The 21,361-nt window shown below is 31.0% G+C and overlaps 1 protein-coding gene across 1 annotated transcript in view; it reads right to left on the bottom strand.

Moving 5' to 3' along the window:
• LOC137922042 (uncharacterized) overlaps window positions 1-13,029 on the bottom strand; it is a 30,788-nt gene extending 17,759 nt beyond the window's left edge. The window contains exons 1-4 of the mRNA XM_068764889.1: window positions 12,132-13,029; window positions 11,206-11,377; window positions 10,691-10,805; window positions 8,873-9,134 (exon numbers count right to left, since the gene is read on the bottom strand). Of these exons, the coding sequence (XP_068620990.1) occupies window positions 8,873-9,134; window positions 10,691-10,805; window positions 11,206-11,377; window positions 12,132-12,986 (1,404 nt within the window). The 5' untranslated portion in view covers window positions 12,987-13,029. The remainder of the gene's footprint in view (window positions 1-8,872; window positions 9,135-10,690; window positions 10,806-11,205; window positions 11,378-12,131) is intronic.
• Window positions 13,030-21,361: the final 8,332 nt, after the last annotated feature.

Here is a 21,361-nt window from a genome sequence, read left to right as displayed (position 1 = left end):
CGTAAGTTGGTGATTATGTATTTACCATATATATTGAATAGGATAGGTGACAATATGCAGACCTGCTTTACTTTAAATCGAGCTCTAAGTGTTGAAACAGGACGTATTGATAATTTTCACTTGAAGTGAAAAATGAACATCTAAAATTTCATAAACCTTCAATTTTGATTAACAGCTAGTTTCCTGCTTAGTTTAAATATTGCTTTTAATTCACAAATTACAATTATTTTATATTTCCTACAATTTGCGACAATTATTCAATCATTTTCTTGCTTACTTAGAGAAGTAACTAAAATAAGTTGGTTACATTTTATCAGGTGCTTTTATGTTTTACGCAAACTTGAACATGCTTTCTTGTAAAATTTTTAATAAATATCTCTCTAATACACCGGCGGTAATAAACTTTAAAGAAATATCAAATGACCGGTAACTATACTGCGTAAAATTAGGAAATCCTGAAAAGTTTTTAAAAGAATACTTATGTTTTTCAATATACCTTTGCATATCAAACATTTCTATTCAATTTAAGATAATTTCGAACCGTATTTGATTCGATAGTTTCCACACGTCTGCTCTATGAGAGGGTAAAAACCATCGAGAAAAAAGTGTCGGTTAAAAATTTTACGTGATTAGTTCAGTGCTGATTTTTTGTTTTTCGTCATGGGTCGGTGAGAATATTGATGTGGCTCGTGAGGTCATTTTATTATTATGACACATTTTTGGAAAACACCAACACAGTGATATACGCACTGCGACATAAATAAAAACAAAAATCAGCACCATCGTGAACATATTAACATCATGCACTAATATTTTTACTTCTAAATCTATATACACAAATATACATAAATTATTTTTATAAACACAACATCGAGGTACATAGCTGTAGGCTAAATAAAAAAAAAACAATAACCATTTAAATTATACAATGCATATCACATTGGACGTAGGCCGCCTCCAACCGGCTCTATTGCAAATGTATGGAGGAGGCCATGTCCACCAGTGAACGTCCTGCGGCTGGAATAATGATTATGACATAACATTGTGCAACAAGCGGTAATAAAGCCAAAACTTGTGATAAATATTAAAATTTCATGCTATATTCATGAAATTATTGTACTTTCATAATACGAAACAAAAGACAAAAAATAATTAATGATTCATTTGGTATATCTATAACATTCTACATGTCCAGATCTTGAAAATTTATTTTATAAGCATTATGATATATTCTAATCATAAAAATATATGAATTTAACTTTATTATAATGTAAGTTCCAAACTCGGTGACTCAAAAATTTCTTCTAAAAGTTCATATTTTTAAATACTTTAGCCTTTACAGATTTTTTGATAGAACCCAGGCTTTAAAATTTATTACAATGCATTAGAGCTTGGCTCACGATGGGCAGGTGAATGTAGCTAATCATTGGGAGAGAGAGAGTTGGAACAGTTACGATAAAGATTTTATTGATTTCGTACGATAGTATTTCAATTACATTATATTGAAGTAAACACAGCGCGAGGCAGGGAAGCATAGCATGGGCATGCGTCCACCACTTACCGGCTCGGGGTGAACGCCGATCAGCGGCGACAGCGAGTCAGGTAATTTCAGTTTTTTTATTAAGATCGCCATGGTTAAGGGTAGTATTTACGGGAATGAACTTTTTAAAATATGTTGTTCATATTTGATACGTAATTAATTAATAATGCATCATGTTAACGAAATGTGTTGTAATTTAAGAAGTCTTTATTAGGAAATAATCCATAATAAGAATATCATTTAAAATTAGTAGTGGTAGATAATGTTCGGACCTGTAAAATTGAAATCACAATCATTTCCGTTTTATTTACCTTAATAGATAAATATAATTTTAATAATAATATAAACTACGCGTATTTCATTCAGTGTGTTCATTAGATGACAAATAATCATAAGAACTAAAGCACAAACTGAAATTACAGCACTTTGTGAATTATTAATAAATCGAAATTAGAGTGATGTCGATCATAACATTATAATGAGGAATAACATCCATCCAAGTTTAAATATATGTGCCGATGTACGGTTTTGAGTTAAAACAGCATAAATGATTAGTTCCAGCTATTACCACCTTTTTTCGACGCCTTATACGTGCATCGTTTAAGATTTACTATTAAAAAATCTTTAAAATTTATCACTTATTATTACAAAACATTTTGTAATTTTATTTAACATAAACAATTTATTTGGTTTTAGGCCCATGTCTTGCAATGGGTGGCTGAAAATATAGAAGAAGCAATTTATGTAATGACGTGGTGGCGTGTTAAGAGTGTCAATTTCACCTTATTTTCAAAACTAAAATTGCAAGTTTTTGTAACAAAAATGATTTTACATCTTCAACCTTAATAACAAGTTAATAAAATTTAAAAACCATAAAATAGCATTTACTTAAATGAATTATTCGTTTTTAAATATATTTTTAAAAAATAATGCTTTGGTGTAAGAGAAAATAGCTCCAGAGGTCAGCTACGAGAGTTTTCTATCGGCAATAATTGATTAATTGTCATCTCATATACTTAAGGGAAATAACAAAAGAAAAACACAAAATTCACGACGGTAAGAAGGATTAAATGTTTATGTGAATAACTTCACTGCTTATCTTCTGGTTATGGTATCTTATGGTTGGTTTTGTTCTATGGCGGTTATTTATTAATAAAAATATCAAAAAGGTAACATTGAAATGTTTTGATTAAAAATGAAAACGTTAAGGTGAGTAGTGCACTACCGATGTGCTTTGTTAAACACTGATGACGGAAAAATATGTTTTTTTTTAAATCAATTTTAAACTCGCCAGCGGAGTTAAATTTCGCGACATCATAAAAAACATAAAATCCATTAATATTTCACCTTTGTTGTATAAAAATTTAATAACATTTCGGTTATATTACGTGTATTAATTTTGTGCAAATTTAATTTAAATAATATAATGTTAATTGATAATTACTCTCAACAATTCTCGATGGTTTTCGAAATTCGTAATAACAGTGGTCTGCAATGAAGTAAAATATTCAGCATAGATACATAGCATGAATTCATTTTATATTAGATGTATTAATTAAAGCAGTAATATTATTATTTTTATTCTTTGGTAATGTCTCTTTTAATAAAAGTTAGCTAACTGAAGGGTTTAAAGTGACATGGTCGCAATGAAACCAGTATAATTTTTTATTTCACTGTCTGCACAATTAAGAGAATAAAAAATAATCTAAGTACCTCACAAAGAAATGCAAGCGCATCTTATTATATTCTTATTAACATTGCGAATGTACTTGTTGGCTTTTACTTTTAATGATTAATACGATATTGTGACAGAAGGGTTTGGAATAAAACATTGAACACACAAAACAAATTAAATCTCCAATAATTAATCCCTGATTAATAAGTAATATATATTATGCTAAAAGTTTGTGCTTGGTTCCACTTCCTTGCAAGTATTTACGTTGTCCGATCGATTTGAATAAGAAAAGAACAGGTGACTATTCACGTGGAATCGATTGCGACGAAGAACGTTTGAAAAGTATACGTTATTAATGATTATATTATTTTAAGCAATACTAAAGTATGATCAACTAACTGTGATCAAATATCACAGTAAAATTAGAAATTTAAAGTAATAAGCTTAGAGTTTGTTTTAAACTAGTGCAAGCTTTCTAGTGTTCACTTATATTGTTAAAATAAAATTGTGTTCTAACAAATGTAAGCGATATTGTGTTAAATATACAGCAGGCGATATAAAGTGCCATCTTAATATATAAATGCATTATCGAGCCTCCGACATTATGTTATCGTTCGAGGTAAATATCTGTTATGGTTTTAATATTTTCGAGGTAACCTAAAACAAATTGTTCCAATATCAAAACACGTAGAAGTTACAGTCCACCCCACTCTTCAAAGGGTAATCGTTAAATACGCGTCAAAATAAGAAAAGTAAGCTTTTCAGCAACTAACTAGTGATTATTAGGTATTTATCAAATAGTGTAACTGCGAAAACAATCAACTATTAACAGTAACAGTAAATAACCAATTTTAAAAACAATGGACTGTGTGAATACAGTAAACAAAATTAGTCAACAGGGTTTCTTCAAGTTATATCAGTTGACAAGAAAAAAATCTTTATTCTAGCAAAAAATATGTATCATAACAAAAGTAAAAGTATGATTATGATCACCATAACAATAAAAATAAAATAATCATTATATAGTTTATGATATAATATACAGCATTAAAAAGGCGACTAAAATTAAATAAATTTCAATTACAAATTTATGCGCAACAAACGCCTGGAACAATGCGGAATTTATCTAAAAATCAGTCATAACACATTTTCACCATATTTGTACACAATTGCGTTTTTCGCGGTATTGATAATTTTCTTAACTAAGAATTTGTGGAAAGCTGTTTAAATAATATTAGTGATCACTATGCTTCGCCACGATTAAACTTGTTTTAATAATTTACGAGCGAGGAGGATCTCAATTATATTAAAGCAACCGTGCGACGGTTCAGTTCATAGCCGACGGCACTAGCTCTACGAGGTCAAAATTTTAACTTTCTGTTAATTTACTGTTTAAAGGTATCCTCGCATTTATATATATGTAAATCCTCGGTATTTTATAACATACAAAATTAATAAAAAGACAAAATACACCGTGACAAAGGGTGATATTGATATAAGTAATAATTATTTTGCAGAATATACACAGTATTGTATAAAACAAGACATCCTAAATTTATCTTGATAGTTAGAATGTTTACCGGAGAAATCTTTCTAAAACAAATATTTTTATACATTATCCCATGCGTTTGTTACTACAGTACTTTATAACCAGTTTTATTTCATTTTCCGGACACAGAAAATAATATTGAAAATTTTTTCTTCAATAAAATGCGTTCCTTTATGAATCATTTTATTCAACAATACCACATTGGTAGAATATGTAACTTTAATTATGGACTGAAAATAAACCTTTTATGAGTTAAAAAATTACTCTTTAGGGAAATATTGATGGTGTAATTATTTTTTTTAACGTCTAACTGTTTATAATATACATCTTTCAATAGATAGAGTATTGATAGTAATTTACAATTAATTACTTTAGAAGTTTTCTCAATCAAAGTTCGGAGTACTACTAGTGAACATGCTGTTTCTCTACGAAATGTTTAATTTTTAAAATATATTTTATTTCTACGTTTGTTTACTATTTTTAATATCTGAAATTTTTTTGTAAAATATTTTATTTTGGATTAGATTAACTAACATTTATTTAGTCTACTAACTTACCTTTGTAGAGACAAAGTGGGACTGCCGAGATACACACGCACGCTATCACGATTAAGTTTTAAATTTAGAGTAAATTTCTGAAGAAGGAAAAAGTTTAAAATTACTTGAAAAGTTAAAGAAGATTATTTGAATGGAAATAGCGCAACAATAAAAAAAATTTTAAGAAAGTTTTTTTTTTTTAATCAGAGAAACAAGAATCGTAATTTTTCTGCCAAGTAAGGAAGGATTCAAAGGAGACGTTCGAACCCAAAGCCTGCTTGATCGACAGTGAGGTGCCGTGGAGTTACCGCTCAGAGCTTGACTGCGTTGAGTACATGCGCAGTGGATCATCCATTTTCTGTTAAATTTGCTTATAAGGGTAAACATTTAAATAGGACTTTCTAGAAGCGCGCGGAATTCAAACTGCAGCCAGTCATAATTTTTGACTCGCCGCTGTTTTTGACGGCAAGAGACGGGAAAAATACATCGTTTCACTTATATCTATCAATGTGATGCTTTCATTAACGCGCTTTCCTACACGCTTATATGTGTGCGGCGGCTCAAAATGGATAAAAGAATATTCTAAAATTGATTACAAATAATAAAAAGTATTTTATAATTTGTATGCGATATGATTTTATTGTTTCTAATTTTTTTATAAAATTTCAGATTTTTATACCTTTCTTCGACTTTAGTATCAGCTTGTTAGACAATTTAGCGAGTTTTCGCGTCAACTTTAGCCAACTAATCTCAACTACAGGAAAATCGTCAATAAAAGTTTTAGTTAAAAAGCAACTTTGGGCGTCCCATTAGCGAATGTAAGATTGTTGATCTAAAATACAAAACTTGCAAAGAATGTCACAAAAAGTTATATTTCTCTAAAGTAAAACTGAGCTTAGAGGAAACGAAAAAATGCTACTAATCATCTTACATAATGTTCCAAATAATTGATTGCAATTGATTTATGTCTCCTAATTCCTTGTCATAGAAGAATACTAACTTATTTACTCGATTGATTTATATTATCCCCATGTACGTATTTAAATAAAACATGAGCTGCATAATCCCGAATAATAGTGCCCAATTTAATTTCTTTAGTAAATGAAAGAATATCGGGTAGAGACCCGTTTCTCCTCTCGGAAACGGAGACTTTAATCAGCAGCCACCCTCCTAGGCGAGTGAATTAGCAAATAGAAAATTTACGTGAATTCTAGAGAATAGTGATTCTATTTTCTAGTCTTTCAGTCAAACTGTGCCCGCAGAAACGCAACGCCTACTGGGGCACCCTGTGCCTCTTCCCTCTGACTCGGTGAGATATCACGGAGTCACTTTTAGCTCCAGATCTTTGTTTTCACAAACATTTACACTCAGTCAGGAACAAAGCCGCCCATATCTTGAGCAACTTTTGCCTGACACAAAGTTCACCTTTACAAAACTTATGGCAGACCAGTACTTTCTTACGCAAGCGTTGGTCATCTGCGCCCATAAATTTTAGGTTTTTTCAGAAGGGTAGTGTCGCACGCAATGAATAAAAACATGACTAAGAGGTCGGGCAAGATCCTAAGGCAAATTAAGTTAAGTAGTAAATATTGTAAGAAAAATAAAATAAAATTAATGCTTGCTATAAATTATGAAAACAAAGACTTTTAAAAATGGGCCTGGAGGTAAATGTTAATCAATTAAATAAAATTAAGTCAATACGGCGATACTCCAATTTACCTGTGATTCTAAACTGTGATCTAAGAGTAAAGATGAGGAAGGCAGGCACTCTATCCATTTCATGCGTTACAAATCCATTTCACCAGATCGCTATCGGGGCGGAGTAATTCAAACGCAACATAGATCTCTACAGCGACCTCGACTTCCTAACGGTCTGAGAGTTCTTTAAAGCCTGCTCAAAGACCTTCTTTAAGTTAGCCTCTATTTACCCTAATTCACCCATAAAGAGGGCGTCTTGCTTTACTTCCCGTTCCTCCTTCAAGTTTCTTAAGTGGCGTCCTAAAGACGTCCTCACTGATACTCTCTTAGAGTTATCACATCCTAAGCGCCACTCACCACACAAAATTGAGACTTCCATTACATTACAAACGCTGTTACAACTAGATCAGAAACCACTCTTCTGGAATACGACGGCCTAGCTTAAATTTGAATATTTCACGGACCCTTGCGTTCCGTGAACTAACTCCCGATGAAGCTGTGAAAGCCTCCAGGACTAACAGCATTAATATCATTCGAGACAATAGATAGAGAGATCTCCACTTATATATTGACTCATCACAATAGTTCTGTAACCTTAAATTTAATAGATAAATTTGATAGGAATATTTATTTTGCTGAGTAGAAACCAGCTATGAAAAGATTATTAAAATTCCGGGGTTGAGAGGGCATTCAACCAGTTCGCGAAGTTGGTGCGTAATAGCAAATCTTATATGTCAATTGTAATGATGATTACAGTATGATAATTGAAGCTTGATACAGGATTTAATTTGCTTGATTTAAAAAAAAGTTGTTATGGGGTACGCTATTAAACCCGATAACAATATTAAGGACGGAATTTATTCATAATTTAAGGTAAAGTACATTATTACAGATGATGTCGATGTCTCCTGATATTTATTTCTACGGATGGTTTCAAGCATGTCACGCAAATGCCAGTGTGTCAATAATAATCATTTGAAATTCATTCGTTTTTAAGCCCGGATAAATTTTGCTAAAAATTATATTTCTCGTTTGATTAAATTTTTACCTAAAAGCATAACCTGTTAAGAGAAAAAATAAAAAATTGTTTTTTTATTACGTAAGCTGAAATCATACCTGTATTATTAGGTATTATGATAAATTTTTGTTTCATTTTTTATTGCTATCAAATTATCCTAATAACATATTTCTATATGTTGAAACGTTTTCTTGAATAAAAGAAACACGAATCAATTAGGTTACTGAATGAAAACGAAAGAAAATTATACCCTAATTTGCCATTGAAAATATCTAAAAGTAATATTTTGGATACAAGACCCATGTATTTTATTTGCTTAATTGATTTGATCTTAGTATAGTACACATAATGTTTTTCAATCAAGAGTTGATTTATGTTTGCTGGTACAAAGGTTAATTTCTTCTCTATAATGTAAAGCATTGTTTATAATAAAAGTCCTAACGTTGAGTGTCTTTTTATTGAGGCATTTATGATATGACGTAATTTTTAAATAACAGTAACTCGATCGAAGTTAAATCATGCTTCTTATTCATAGTTCCTGTTCGCTTTTTGTTATTTAAAAATTTACACATATAATATTTAATAGGTGTTTCAATATTGTAGCCGCTAATGTAATTTTTTAACGAAAACTCATTTATGTCACGTATATCATAGTCCATTAACTTAATTTTTTTTAATGAACATAAAATTTTTGTCATACGTAATGTGAGATAATCAGGATGTGTTAATTAATAAAAACAATGAACATGCATAAAATACGATACTCGGAAATATAATTACTAACACGTACATTATTGATTGGTAAAATAAATCGAAAGACAGTTAGTTACAGAATTGGAATTAAAATCTTACTTACTTCCTGATGTTCTGGAATATAATTTTTTCTTCTTTGTGTTGAGTCATAATACTTTGAGGGTAGAACAGGATCTTCACCCGAAACAGCTCGTTGATACGATAACCGTCGGCCCTTTACATCAGTCGTTGGTCCGAACAGTTCGTTTTCGGGAATGCTTGAAAAATCCTGGTATGAATTGCAGAGCTGCCTCTCTCTACTTTTGTCGTCTTGTATAATTCTTTTGAAGTAATTGGTAAGCCCTTCGCTCGCTAACCAAGTAACTCTGAAAATGTTTTTATTGATTGTTTTGAAATTATGGACAAAAAATATCTAAGAATGGATTACGCAGCGGGATAAATTTAACACCGGTACAGTCTTTCATGAAACATTTACCTACTAAAGATTTTTTCTATCATTACAATAGAAAAATATGTTGGATTAAAAGTTGTACGGCGTTTTTATAAAGCAGCGATAACGTGTCTAATGTAAATGCAACTCGCGTTATTTGTTTTTATGTCGTTAAGGAAATGATGTCCTTATATGTTTTGTTAAAATTATTAAAATCGGTAAAAAATCGTCGGTACCACTGAGTCTGCGTGCTTCATCTTCGACCACATCGTCGCTTTCCATCAGGCGAGGTGATGGCCCAACGCGGACAAGAAAGCATTAAATAATACTCAAATAATTGACAGCTGTGTTTGTATATCTCAGCTGTATATTTTTTTGCTTAATGTTGTGCTTTTGATTTATAATACATTACGATTTATAAAACAATCTATAATTAAAAAAAAAATTACATCTGTTTTAATTTCAAAAGTAATTAGAATTTTTTTAATCTGTGAACTGGTTTGACTGTATCCCAGTAATGACACATTCGCTCTTGAAGCCACTCTCATCATACTCCAATTTGGTGTTGAAGTAGACCAGTACTCATTGCATAAAAAATTTCTAAGTTTTATTTAGTGAAAGAAGACACTTTGCGTGTTCGAGGCAAATTATTACTAAGCATCGAACTCTACTAACGTTATAGTCTATATTAAAGATGAATTTCTGCAGTATGAAACACTTTCTCCCTAAATATGGCCGTAGTTCTGAAAGAAGCTTGAAACTTCGATTAACACAACTACAATCATACTTTAGCTAATTAACATTCTATGCCTTTACCATTTCTTGCAGTTAAACTTTGAATTTAAAAAAAATTCCATTCCATACCCATTATACAACAGTACAAATGGTTGAATAAAAACATAAATTATGGAAAGTCAAGGAGTCGGAAAAACACCTTATAAATTTAAATAACAAATTAATCCCAATACATTTATTTTTCATATGAATATCAAATATAGTCAGACGGTGAACGTCTCAGAGCAAATACTTATCATTCTGAATCTATATGTTTTCGAATGAAGTCTGACTTTAGAACTTGATCAATGGATTTATTTTTATTAGACATTATATTTTTGAGAATTTGTGATTTTTTTGAAAATTTCTGATTCCTACAGAGTATTTAACTATACGATGTAAATTTGAGGCTTACGTTTGTGAGTTTTTGCCTCAAACTAACTGTTTATTCTAAAGCGACTTAAAAATATTATAATATATATATATATATATATATATATATATATATATATATATTAACGTTGATGTTTAACTTAAAAAAGTTATGTCATCTCGAAGATCTTTCAAATTTTATTCATACAGATTAATTGCAGTAACATAATACAGAACACATATATCACAAGGCACAGATCACATCTTTTATTTTGTAGTAGTGTAGTGTGATTGATGTAAATTAGATAAAATTAGATTATGATATTAATACTGAAGATATATTACCTGTTGGATTTTAACGCTTTCCTTCTTTGTCGTCCTTGCGGTGCGTCTAAACCCGAGCTCATTGATATTGCACGGGATTTTAAGAAGGAGTCTTGATTATACACTTCATTTAAATCTGCGGTATAATATAAAACTTTTTTTACTTGTTTTGTTTATGTGTTTATTCAATTTTAGTGATCTTTTTGAAAAAAAAATTGGACTCTTGTAATAAAAGTAAAGAAAATAAGTTTTTCGTAAGAAAATGCAGTGCGGATCCTGCCATTCATAGAGCTGGTAGTAAGTGCAGTCAGGGCAGTGTAGTGTTACCCACAATTATATAAAATGCTCGAGCAGCATCATGGCAACGCTTATCGACTTGAAACACGCATGCACGTATGAAATATTACTAGCCCAATAATTACGCGTGGCCTTGGCGACCTTAAGACAATATCTAGACACGGTTATTACTGCTTAGCGTTTGTCCCACGTTACTATTGGTAGTCAACTGTTAGTTTCAAATTACACATAATACTAACTATTAACACTGTTTGAAGAGCAACCTTGCAATGGCTGGCTGGCGAAAAGCAAGGGCTGGCTGCTGGTCGAACTAAATTGTTCAAGTTGTTCATAAGGGCTCGTAGATATATTGCTCGCGATCGAAGAACTTCTTGCCATGGTGGATAAACTTGTAGTGCTGTTTCTCAGTTCCTTCAAAAGTTTTTTTTTTTTAATTGCCACTGGAGCCTTATAATGGATTAAATAACATTTTGTGTCCAGCGGGACAAAAATATAACAATAATACGAAATTTTAAAAGGTGAAATAGTACATCTCTATAATAATACTAGATGAGGTTAAATAAATAACGCAATATATACAAAATAAAGATAAAATTCAAATATTTGGCTTAATCGCGATATTGATAAGAAAACTGTGGTAAGGTTATATAGCGCGTAAAAGATAACTACATAGTTATTGAACGTTAATAGAACGAATAATGTCATTTAGTAAATTCTCTGGTCTGAACAACTTGTTACATTGGAGATCCCGGTATTTATATACAGACGATATATACATCTTTATATTTATAAATAATAATCTATCTAAAGATATAAACTATATTAAAATATCCTGAATATTTTTTTTACGCTAAGAGAAGTGATAGTCCATAATTGTCTTATATTTTATGACGATTTCCGATTTATCCATACTATTAGTGTAAAAACACCATAAATTTTCTCAATAAATCGTAATGATAAAAAGATATTTAATTTTACCTTCAGATTGGTTTACTAAATGCTAACTTGTTTTTAATTTCCAGTATGTTATTAATTTTTGAATTAAAATTTCTAAGTCGGCTTTGGTCATCATCTTATATTATCTTTAAGATTTTTTATAGAACATCGAAAACATACTAAATTGTTTCTTAATCATCTAAAGCAAAAATTTAATTTTTAAAGTTACCTGTTGATTATGTAATGGGCCTTCATTGTAATGGCCATTATTATAATCATATTTATCGTTAAGAGATTGTAGGGAAATCGACATAGAACCTCTTCGTTGTATAAGTGGAGTTTTTCCTGTTTGTGTTTGCCTTTTAAATATTTCTGTAGTGTTTTTAAGAAAACTATCCATCTTTTTTTTGAAAAAGGAAGATTTACGCTCTAATGGTGATTTTCCCATTGAGTGTAAATCTAACTCAGACTGGGATAAGCTTGCTTGCCTGGATAAAATTGTTTGATCTAGTGACAACTTTCTGTCCCTCAGTGAGGTATTTGTATTTTTGTTGATTGTTCTTGGGACATATGTTACATCTGTCACATCCGAATTTGTTTCAGAAATTAACGATTTCTTTTTATCTATCTCTAAATTAACAGAACCTTGCGGATTTTCTATACATAGACCATCTTTATATTCTTTAATTTCACTACCAATTTCTACTGTATCAGTGATGATTTCGTTAGGTTCGACAGATTTTTCTACTTTGTTGATTTTTGATTCTGCGTCTATGTTTATTGATGATACGACGTTTAGAGGTGTTGCTTCAGGCGAGTCATCTAATAATAATTGACCTTGTGATTCTTTAAATATAATTTGTTCATGAGAGGTCTCATTGTCATTGAAATCTTTGTTATTCATCACCTTACTCCCCGGAGGTGCTTTGATCCGCATACTGCTGTTCATTTTGACTGTTCTTAAAATTTCCTTAATTTTTAGATTCTCTTTCAAGTATTTTACGTCAGAAATAAACTGAGGATATTTTTCTTTACCATTATTCCTTTCTTGTTTTTTCCCGGTTTTATGTTTTGTTTTATCCATTCTTAATTAATCAATGGTGAAAAAATACCAATAAATCACAATAACATTATTAAGACATATTAAAAGCGGGACAAAATTTCTCGTGGCACTTGTAATAGTAAACTGCTGTTATCAGTAACACTGGCACAGAGCACCGCACCTGAACAAACCGTTTAATCATAGTGTAACAAGTGTGACGATATAGCTTTATCAGTACAAGTCAAATGAAATTCTATTGGTTCATGAGGGTATAGATAATAAATGACGAATCAAAAACTCAATTCATATGTTGTGTAGAAACTTTGTGTGTTCGCTAGGAACTCACATTGTCAGCTACAGGTAAAAAGTGTAAACATTATTTTTGTGAGGACTTTAAGAACTTTTTAAATGTTGTAACTTGCCGGTCATGCAAATGCATTTTAAAACATCCTATTGGCGATATTATCTTTGCACTTAAGATAATCATTGATAATTTAATCTTCCGTCTCTACTAGCTGTCGTGTTGGAATTCAACGTTCACACGTTTATTCACGCGTGTTTACATATGAAACAAGATAGAATGTAATTATTTTATTAGGTTTAATAAGCAAATATAAATATTTGTTATTTAATTATTTGAGCGAACTATGTGTTTTATACCTTAAAATCATTGCGTTCGTGTAATTAGTAGTTTTAATTTACCTAAAGAGGATTTCATTATAGTTATAAATGTAGTTTAATCCGTTTGCACAATAATAAAAAGTTTCTCTTACATTATTTCATGGGTTTCGCAGAGTGATTACTTTTAGTTCAAGAATCAATAACGGAGCTGTGCATTGTTCCTACGATAAACCTATAATTACAATTTTTCTTAAAATAAAGTGACCCTTGTATTTTCTTGACTACTTTTATATTCGCAAGGAAATTATTCTGTTTTACAGTCCGTTTGTTTAACACTTCGTAACCGTAAAAAGTAAATTGATGTAAACTCGCCAAAGAAAATTTGTTTGCTCTGAAGTATATAAATAGTAAGTAAGTAGTATTAATTTACTTCATTCATTCTCTTCTCTTTTATTTTCAGCCGATAGACGCCAACTGCAGTGCATTGGACTCGCCCAAAAGATATCTACGAAATTTCCCCCGAACTAACATTGTCGCCACATTTGGTGAGCAGGTAGGCGATCGCTGTCCATCCACTGAAAACCTCATTCGTTATTTAATTAAAATTTACTGTTGAATATTAATCCTTTCATTCTTGCCACTAGTATAAGATACAAGTAATCATAAGGACTGTTGGTTGATAAGTGATTGACATAGCATTTTTTTATTTAATTTAACAACAAGGACTTCTAAATCCTTATCGATACAACCCCAGGAAGAAATACTTTCCAAATCTAAAATGTCTGTTAAACAAAAGCACAGGATGTCCTATCAGGCAGGAGTGATGTGCGTTTGTTTTTAATAGTTCCGCATAGGAGATTGGCAGATTTCTAAGAAAGAGAATAAAGTGGAAAAAAAGAACTGAAGCTAAAGAACTAGTTCTTCTTATAAAATATTGGTTTTCGAAATTCAGGGCATACTAGATCTTTCAGAGACAGAATCGATCGGCAATTATAATTTACAATGAATCGTAAATAATGAAAGAAAGAAAGAAAGAAAGAAAGAAATCATGAAAGATCGTATGATTCAGTTTAAAGAGCAAGGGAAAACTACAAACTTGTACTCTTGTCGCAAAGTGCAAATACCCACAACATCGTCTACAATAGCAAAATCAACATAAAATCAAAAAAACATTAAATCGTTCTCTGTTCTTTGTGTAAAATTGTATTAATATTTTTTTTAATTTTTTATGGACTTTTGACTAATAGTAAATAAAAGGTTTTTATTGTACAATTAGTATTAAAAATTGTTTCTTTAGTACTAAATTACTTCGGCTGAAAACTGTAGGAATACTCTGCCTATCCAATGGCACTTTTAAACTAGAGCATAAATAACTCCCGATTATGCACATAGTTAGCGCGGCATACGTCCTTGTGTGGACGACCAGGAATAAGACCGAAAATCATGTATATAAAGGTTTTTAGTGGCATTATTCTTATCCCGATCTGTATTTAAAAACGGCGAGTGTATTTATTATCTTTTTTACGGATTACGTAATAGGCATATAGGGTGACAGGCGACAGATTTATGTTTTCAAAAAAAATTATTTCAAGAAACAACAAACCTACCGGGGGTGGGTGGTGACTTTGGAATCATTGAACTGGTTGAATGCAGTTTATGTGAAAATCCAAGACATTCAAAACGGAAAATAGTAGTCTCGCTGGGACTTTCAAGAGCAATTATTCATGAAATTTCGTAAAATGTGAAATTCCACCCTTTAAAAATTCAAAATTTTGTAGAACTTAATCATAGTGACTGGGTTTCATAAAAACATTTTAGTCAAACGATGTTAGATCGTTTTCACACATGTAATACTCATTTTTTTTTTTGGAGCAGCGAGGCTCATTTTCACATAAACGGCCACATCAACTAACAAAACTACCTTTACTGGTTTTTTTGAACCCACAATCCTCAACTGAAACATCAATAGCTATAACATGGCTCCAGGATAACTGTTTACCATAAGGATCCGTTTTGAACAAGGTGTGCATCTCGACCAAAGACATAAAAAATTAATATTTTTTTTTCAATCAACGCTTTTACTAAAACTTTGTGTCCAATATTACATATACAATTTTATAAAAGTTTAAAAACAAAATCAGCCACCAGACTCCCTTCACTAATCTTACACGATTCGTAATTTAAATAAAATTTCAACACAATTTCCTACCTCTTTGTTGTCAACAAATACATATATTCATATACCTAAATTAAATCTGAACTTCTATAGCAGCTGTAAAAGAAATGCATTCGATTCTATAAACAAAATTTTAAATTGAAACAGAACATCGGTGTATTTAAAAGTATAATCCAACAAGTATAATCCCGGTGGGATAGAGCGAATAATAATGTACGCTTTTGAAGCGAAATGCCAAATGTTAAAAATATACAACTCCTACTTATAAAACGGTTAATTACATTCGTTCTTACCTCCACAAGGTAACATCTTTAAGTCTTGCGCTAATCGTACTGTATAACATACGCATTGCGAAAATGAAAAAGAACTGAAACCTTTGAGTAGTAAATAAAGGTGATGTGCATAAATTTTATTTAATGTTTACTTCATTCAGTTCATCATTGATATCAATTCAAGTTTTTTTTTCGGCTGGTGGTGTTAAGTTACAGATATAGTAGTTCTGTGTTCTGTTCCTGAGCATGGATCTGCTGAATCTGCTGGTCTGATGAAAAGATTATGATGACGTTGACTGTTGTGGAGCATCTGTTACTTCAGTGTCACGGCTCCGAATTCCGGTTGAAAAAAAAAACAAAAATTGTAATAAACGTAATAAGAAGAAATAAGAGTATATATATAATTAAATAACAATAATCTAAGAAAAACATAAATAAAATAAAACGAATGTAAGCAAAATAATAAATATATTATGTATATAAATAAATTATTAAAAAAAATAATTGTAAAAACAGAAAAACGAGGTGATGGATGAAGTCATCGGAAAAGAGAAACAATGAAATGCAAGGGCAAGACAAATGAAATGTAGAATGTAAGGAATGAAAGATTTTAAGATGCATGAAAGAAGAGCGCAAACAATAAAAATATTAGTGAAAAATTATTAAAAAGAAATAAAGGTCCCTAACTCATAAATGAGTTAGGGGTACGAGAGACCTCCAATAGCGGGGGCCATAAAAAACTCCAGTGTCAAGGTCGAGCGTTAGTCGATATTAATATACAAAAATTACATAACTGTCCGACAAAATTGTAAAATAAAAAATTACTGGATTTATTGTATTATTTCTTAAAGTCAACATGAATGCGTAATCTTTTTTAACAAGAGCTACAACAGCTGCAGTAAAAAAGATTTGTTCCTAAACGTGAGCTTTTGTGACAAAGAGATTAAAAATCGAAGAATTATTTGTAAATTTCAGTAGAGTAGTGCCGTTTTAATTTTGCGTTCAGATCTATCTACTTGTACTGAAGTAGACGGCTCTAATCCTTCACTATTCCCGGGCATCGCCTTTAATTAAAATAATAATCAACCTCAATAATATTACTTCTTCCTTATCCTTAACGGAAATTTCTTTATTGTTAAGCCTGGCTCCGATTTAATTATCTCGCATTACAAGTATTAAGACAATTTTATTAGCTGATATAAAATTTTTTTTAAATAACTTACTTCAATATTACTTGCGTTTAAATTCACATGAAGTGTTTAATTATTACTAAATGAAAACTTCAGTTACGTTTCTTTATTCATTAAAGATTTGAAGAACTTGAAGCTGTAAAAACCTGATTAACCCTAAACTACTTGATTGATGGCTAGTAACAGGTATTCACTTGTAGTGGTCTTATAACTAAATAAGATCAAATAAGTACTGCTGCACTCATAAGATAATCACCATTTTCAATAAATATTATTAACTATGAAAATGTTTACAAAGACTTGTTTAAAAGTACAAAGACAAACAAGTAATAACTTCGTATTATCTTTAAAATAGTTAAGGCTTATGCACATTTTGGCGTGAACAAACTCTTTGTGAATAGATTGAAGTCAACGCACAATATTACTATAAATTAGGTAACCATAATAGCAGCGCGGAACGAATTGATTACTAAATTTTGGCATCCCTAAGTATAAAATTTGATAATAGTTAGGGCTATGAATTTTTTGAATTTTTAGGATAAAAACATGTATGTATTAAGCTTTATTACAAATACTGTATATAAGATATATTTCAAATATTGTTAAAGAAATGTTTCTAAACTTACACATTAAAATGTATCAAAGTTATTCAAAATAACTTTCTTGATTTTTTACATAGGCACTTAAACTATGCGGGCAATTGTCGATTGCTGCTCAGACAATGTTCATGTGAGTTGCCCACGTATGAAAGTTTTTTACTCCAAATATTTGACTTGCCTATTTTTTTTTCTAAGACCGTGTCTGTATCCAAATATTTTATTAGACAGTGATTCTACTTTTATAACGCACAACGCTGGTATTCCCAGAAATTAACTTAAAAAAAATACTCATTGTGGATATTCGTAATGTTCTTCCTCGTTTTAATTTTCGTTCACAATAACTTGTCGAGTATTCATTTACTTTGTTATTACGATAAGCCATAATACAAAATTTGGCCCCATCATTAATCAACAAATCTTTAGTTTAAGATTAATTACGCGGCACATCGATTACAAGCATATTTTTATGCAACTACAAAATGAACAAACTTAATAGAAATATAGAGATGGCGAAAAAATTTTTTTAAATAAATTTGAAGGTTTTCGACAGGGTTCAAAATTTCCATTCTAGTGAGTAACGCTCGACAGAGTGCTGGCAGAGTATTTTGTCAAAAATTAAATTAATTCGTAAAATGGCATTTATTCATTTTGCAGTTTGCAAGACATTATTTTATTTCAACACTTCATATGTGCCATTAATTTCGTAAAATTATTAATACCATTAAAAGGACGACGGTATCAGATATATTAGTTTCTCAGTTGGATAATTCGACGAGGAACGGCTATGCTTCTCGCAAGACACTTCTGGGGCTGCCTAAAGGCAATTAATAAGCTTCGTACGGGCCGTCCTCGTTCCTCCCCACAGGCGGTGTGATTCGAGCCCTGGTCGGGCGCGATGCAACACCTTCATTTAACTCGTACTAACGATATTAGCGGCTGCGTATGCTTCGCCCGCGTTTTAACAAAGGTGGCCAAGAGGGACGTGGCTTTCTCTCGACCACCTTCGCATGAGTCGTCCTTACTTCGCACACCTTCACTACACTTCATTTACTACACTTTATACCTGCACAGGGATAGTCCCTCTTCGTGCGAACGTCGGTGATGTAACTGTAATACAATTGGCCGGAGCAAAGTTTTTAGCTCACGGATCTCTGTATCCGTGAAATTACGATGAAGCTGCAAAAAGCTTAATTTGGCTAGCAACGTAATATCATACACATCAAATAGATGTGCGTAAACTGTAACTTGTTTACTTTTCCCATATAGTTACAAGAATTAATACACAAATTTGTTTGTTATATTTTCGGTAGCATTTCATTAGTTATATCTCTTAATTTGTAAAGAACAAATTAATACAACGGTGCATGTGTAAAGAATCTGTATATACTACACTAATAATATTTTGTTATCGTTTAATTTTGACTAAATATAGAATATATATACTGCGTAATGTTCGATAAATACCATCATATATTAAAATATGTACTTAAATTTATGTCCTCATTTGTAAATTTACTAAAGTTAAATTGTAACCTACCTTTTTACATGTTTCCTTGTTTCCAGTTTTAATCTTTAGTTTCTGTTTATTTTCTACAAGTAAATTCGTATTGTTATCTATGACATAAAGGGATAACGGTTAGTTTTGACAAAAAAATAAAATCCATTTTTTTTAAAAAAAAAACTATGTCGTACAAAAAAAATTATGTCAGCTCTATCATTGCATATGAAGCCTTCCTTGTACTTTGTATTGGGTGATAAAAGTTTATAAAGAAACACATTTCGAAATGCAAAACGACTGAGCTCTTGACGCGTTGGCTGACTGAGGGTAGCTCGTAAACCGGGGCAGTATTTTTATCAGTATCTTGTTTTAAGGTAGTAATGCCGAATGAAACTTTATTTACGTAAAACATAGATTTTGCACAAAACCCTAAAAATTTAAAGTTTTTGTGAAATAGGAACGGATATTCTGTGATCACATAATATTTAAATCATATGCTATATGTTAGCGTTTAATGTTTAATTAATTAAAGAAATAAAATCCCCACGGATTTATTCACAAGTACAGAACAAACATTTAGTACGAAAAAGTACCCATTACTTATTTTCTATAAAAGTGAATATCTTTGACATATTTTAATATATACGTTGGTATCGCAAAAATTATTTATAATTATTATAAATGATATTGCCTCAAAATTATTCTTAATTTTAAACAAAGGTTTCGAGATCGGTACGTTCCCAGATTTAAAAAAAATACTGAAGTAATTCCTTGTTTAAAAGGAGCGATAGACCAGATCCCCGAAATTTTAGGCTTATTTCTATTTTATCTACTTTCAGTAAGATTAATATAAAAGTATTATAATTCAAATGACATTATTTATACAAAGCAATGAAGTAATACATAATAAACAATATGGTTTCACTAACGGTAAATCAACAACTGACGCGGGTGCTACGCTTCTAAGGCGATTTACCATGCATGGGAAATGTTGAATGGGGATGTTTTGTGATTTACACAAAGCCTTTGATTGCGTAGACCACCAAAAATGACCACCCAACTTGGCCACTATTATGTACACAGGGTTTGGTCTTGTTGCCACTTATTTGAAAAAATGAATCTAAACAGTTAATGTTAATAATTCTAAATTGGCTGATTAACAACGGAAGACGGGTGTTCTTTCTTAGCCACTTTTTATTTCTACTTTATATAATTGTCTTGCCGTTTTTGGTAAAGGGTCTATGTGACATTATGCTTTTTTCTGATTATATTTATACTATTTTTGAAGTTGAGCGTAATTGGAGTAATCATGATGAAGTAAACAGTACTCTGCCACGTGTTTCTATATACGGTTCAGAATTAATAATTTAGTTTTAAATTACTAGTCTAAAAAAACTAACTACATTGAGCTTATACTTTGCAATGTAAACAGTCAAAATTACGGCTAACTTTTTAACAATGAAGTTTTAGAGCTGACTGACTCAACAGTTTTCTGGGACATTATTTTCGATAAAAAGTTTTAGGGAACCCCTATCTCTCAATACTCGCGGGCAAACTCACCTCGGCCGTTTTGCTATTTGCTGAAAACCTAAGACAGTTAACGGAAGTTAATATGGTTTGACTCGTACATTTTAGTTATTTGATTAGCGTTACATCTTACATTATCTTATTATGAGTTTAGGGCCGCCAAAATTAATTCTATATTTCTATTACAAAAAAAAGCTGCACGGCTATTTACGACTTCAAAGCTAGAATTTCCCTTATTTTTGAAAATAAATTGGCATTGTAATGGGTGCTTCTTAATACATATTTATAAGCATATTTTTTATTCGCCATAACTCAAACACTTATGTATAAAATATTGACAGACACGTGATAAATATAAGAAATAAAAATAAACTCGTGAGGCGACTAATGTTTAAGTATTTATATATAGCAAAACTAAGTTTACTATTTCGGAGATACGCGAGCCCTGTGAACGACGAAGCTGTTACAAAAAGCCTCACAAGACTGATATCGTCGACAACAAACAGAATCCAGAGACAGCAAAAATTTAGAATG

This window comes from Battus philenor, unplaced genomic scaffold, assembly GCF_028537555.1.
Source record: "Battus philenor isolate CCGP_79_NKW_IND1 unplaced genomic scaffold, ilBatPhil1.0.hap1 SCAF_1, whole genome shotgun sequence".
Taxonomy (NCBI): domain Eukaryota; kingdom Metazoa; phylum Arthropoda; class Insecta; order Lepidoptera; family Papilionidae; genus Battus; species Battus philenor.
This window is presented reverse-complemented; position numbering and strand designations above follow the sequence as displayed.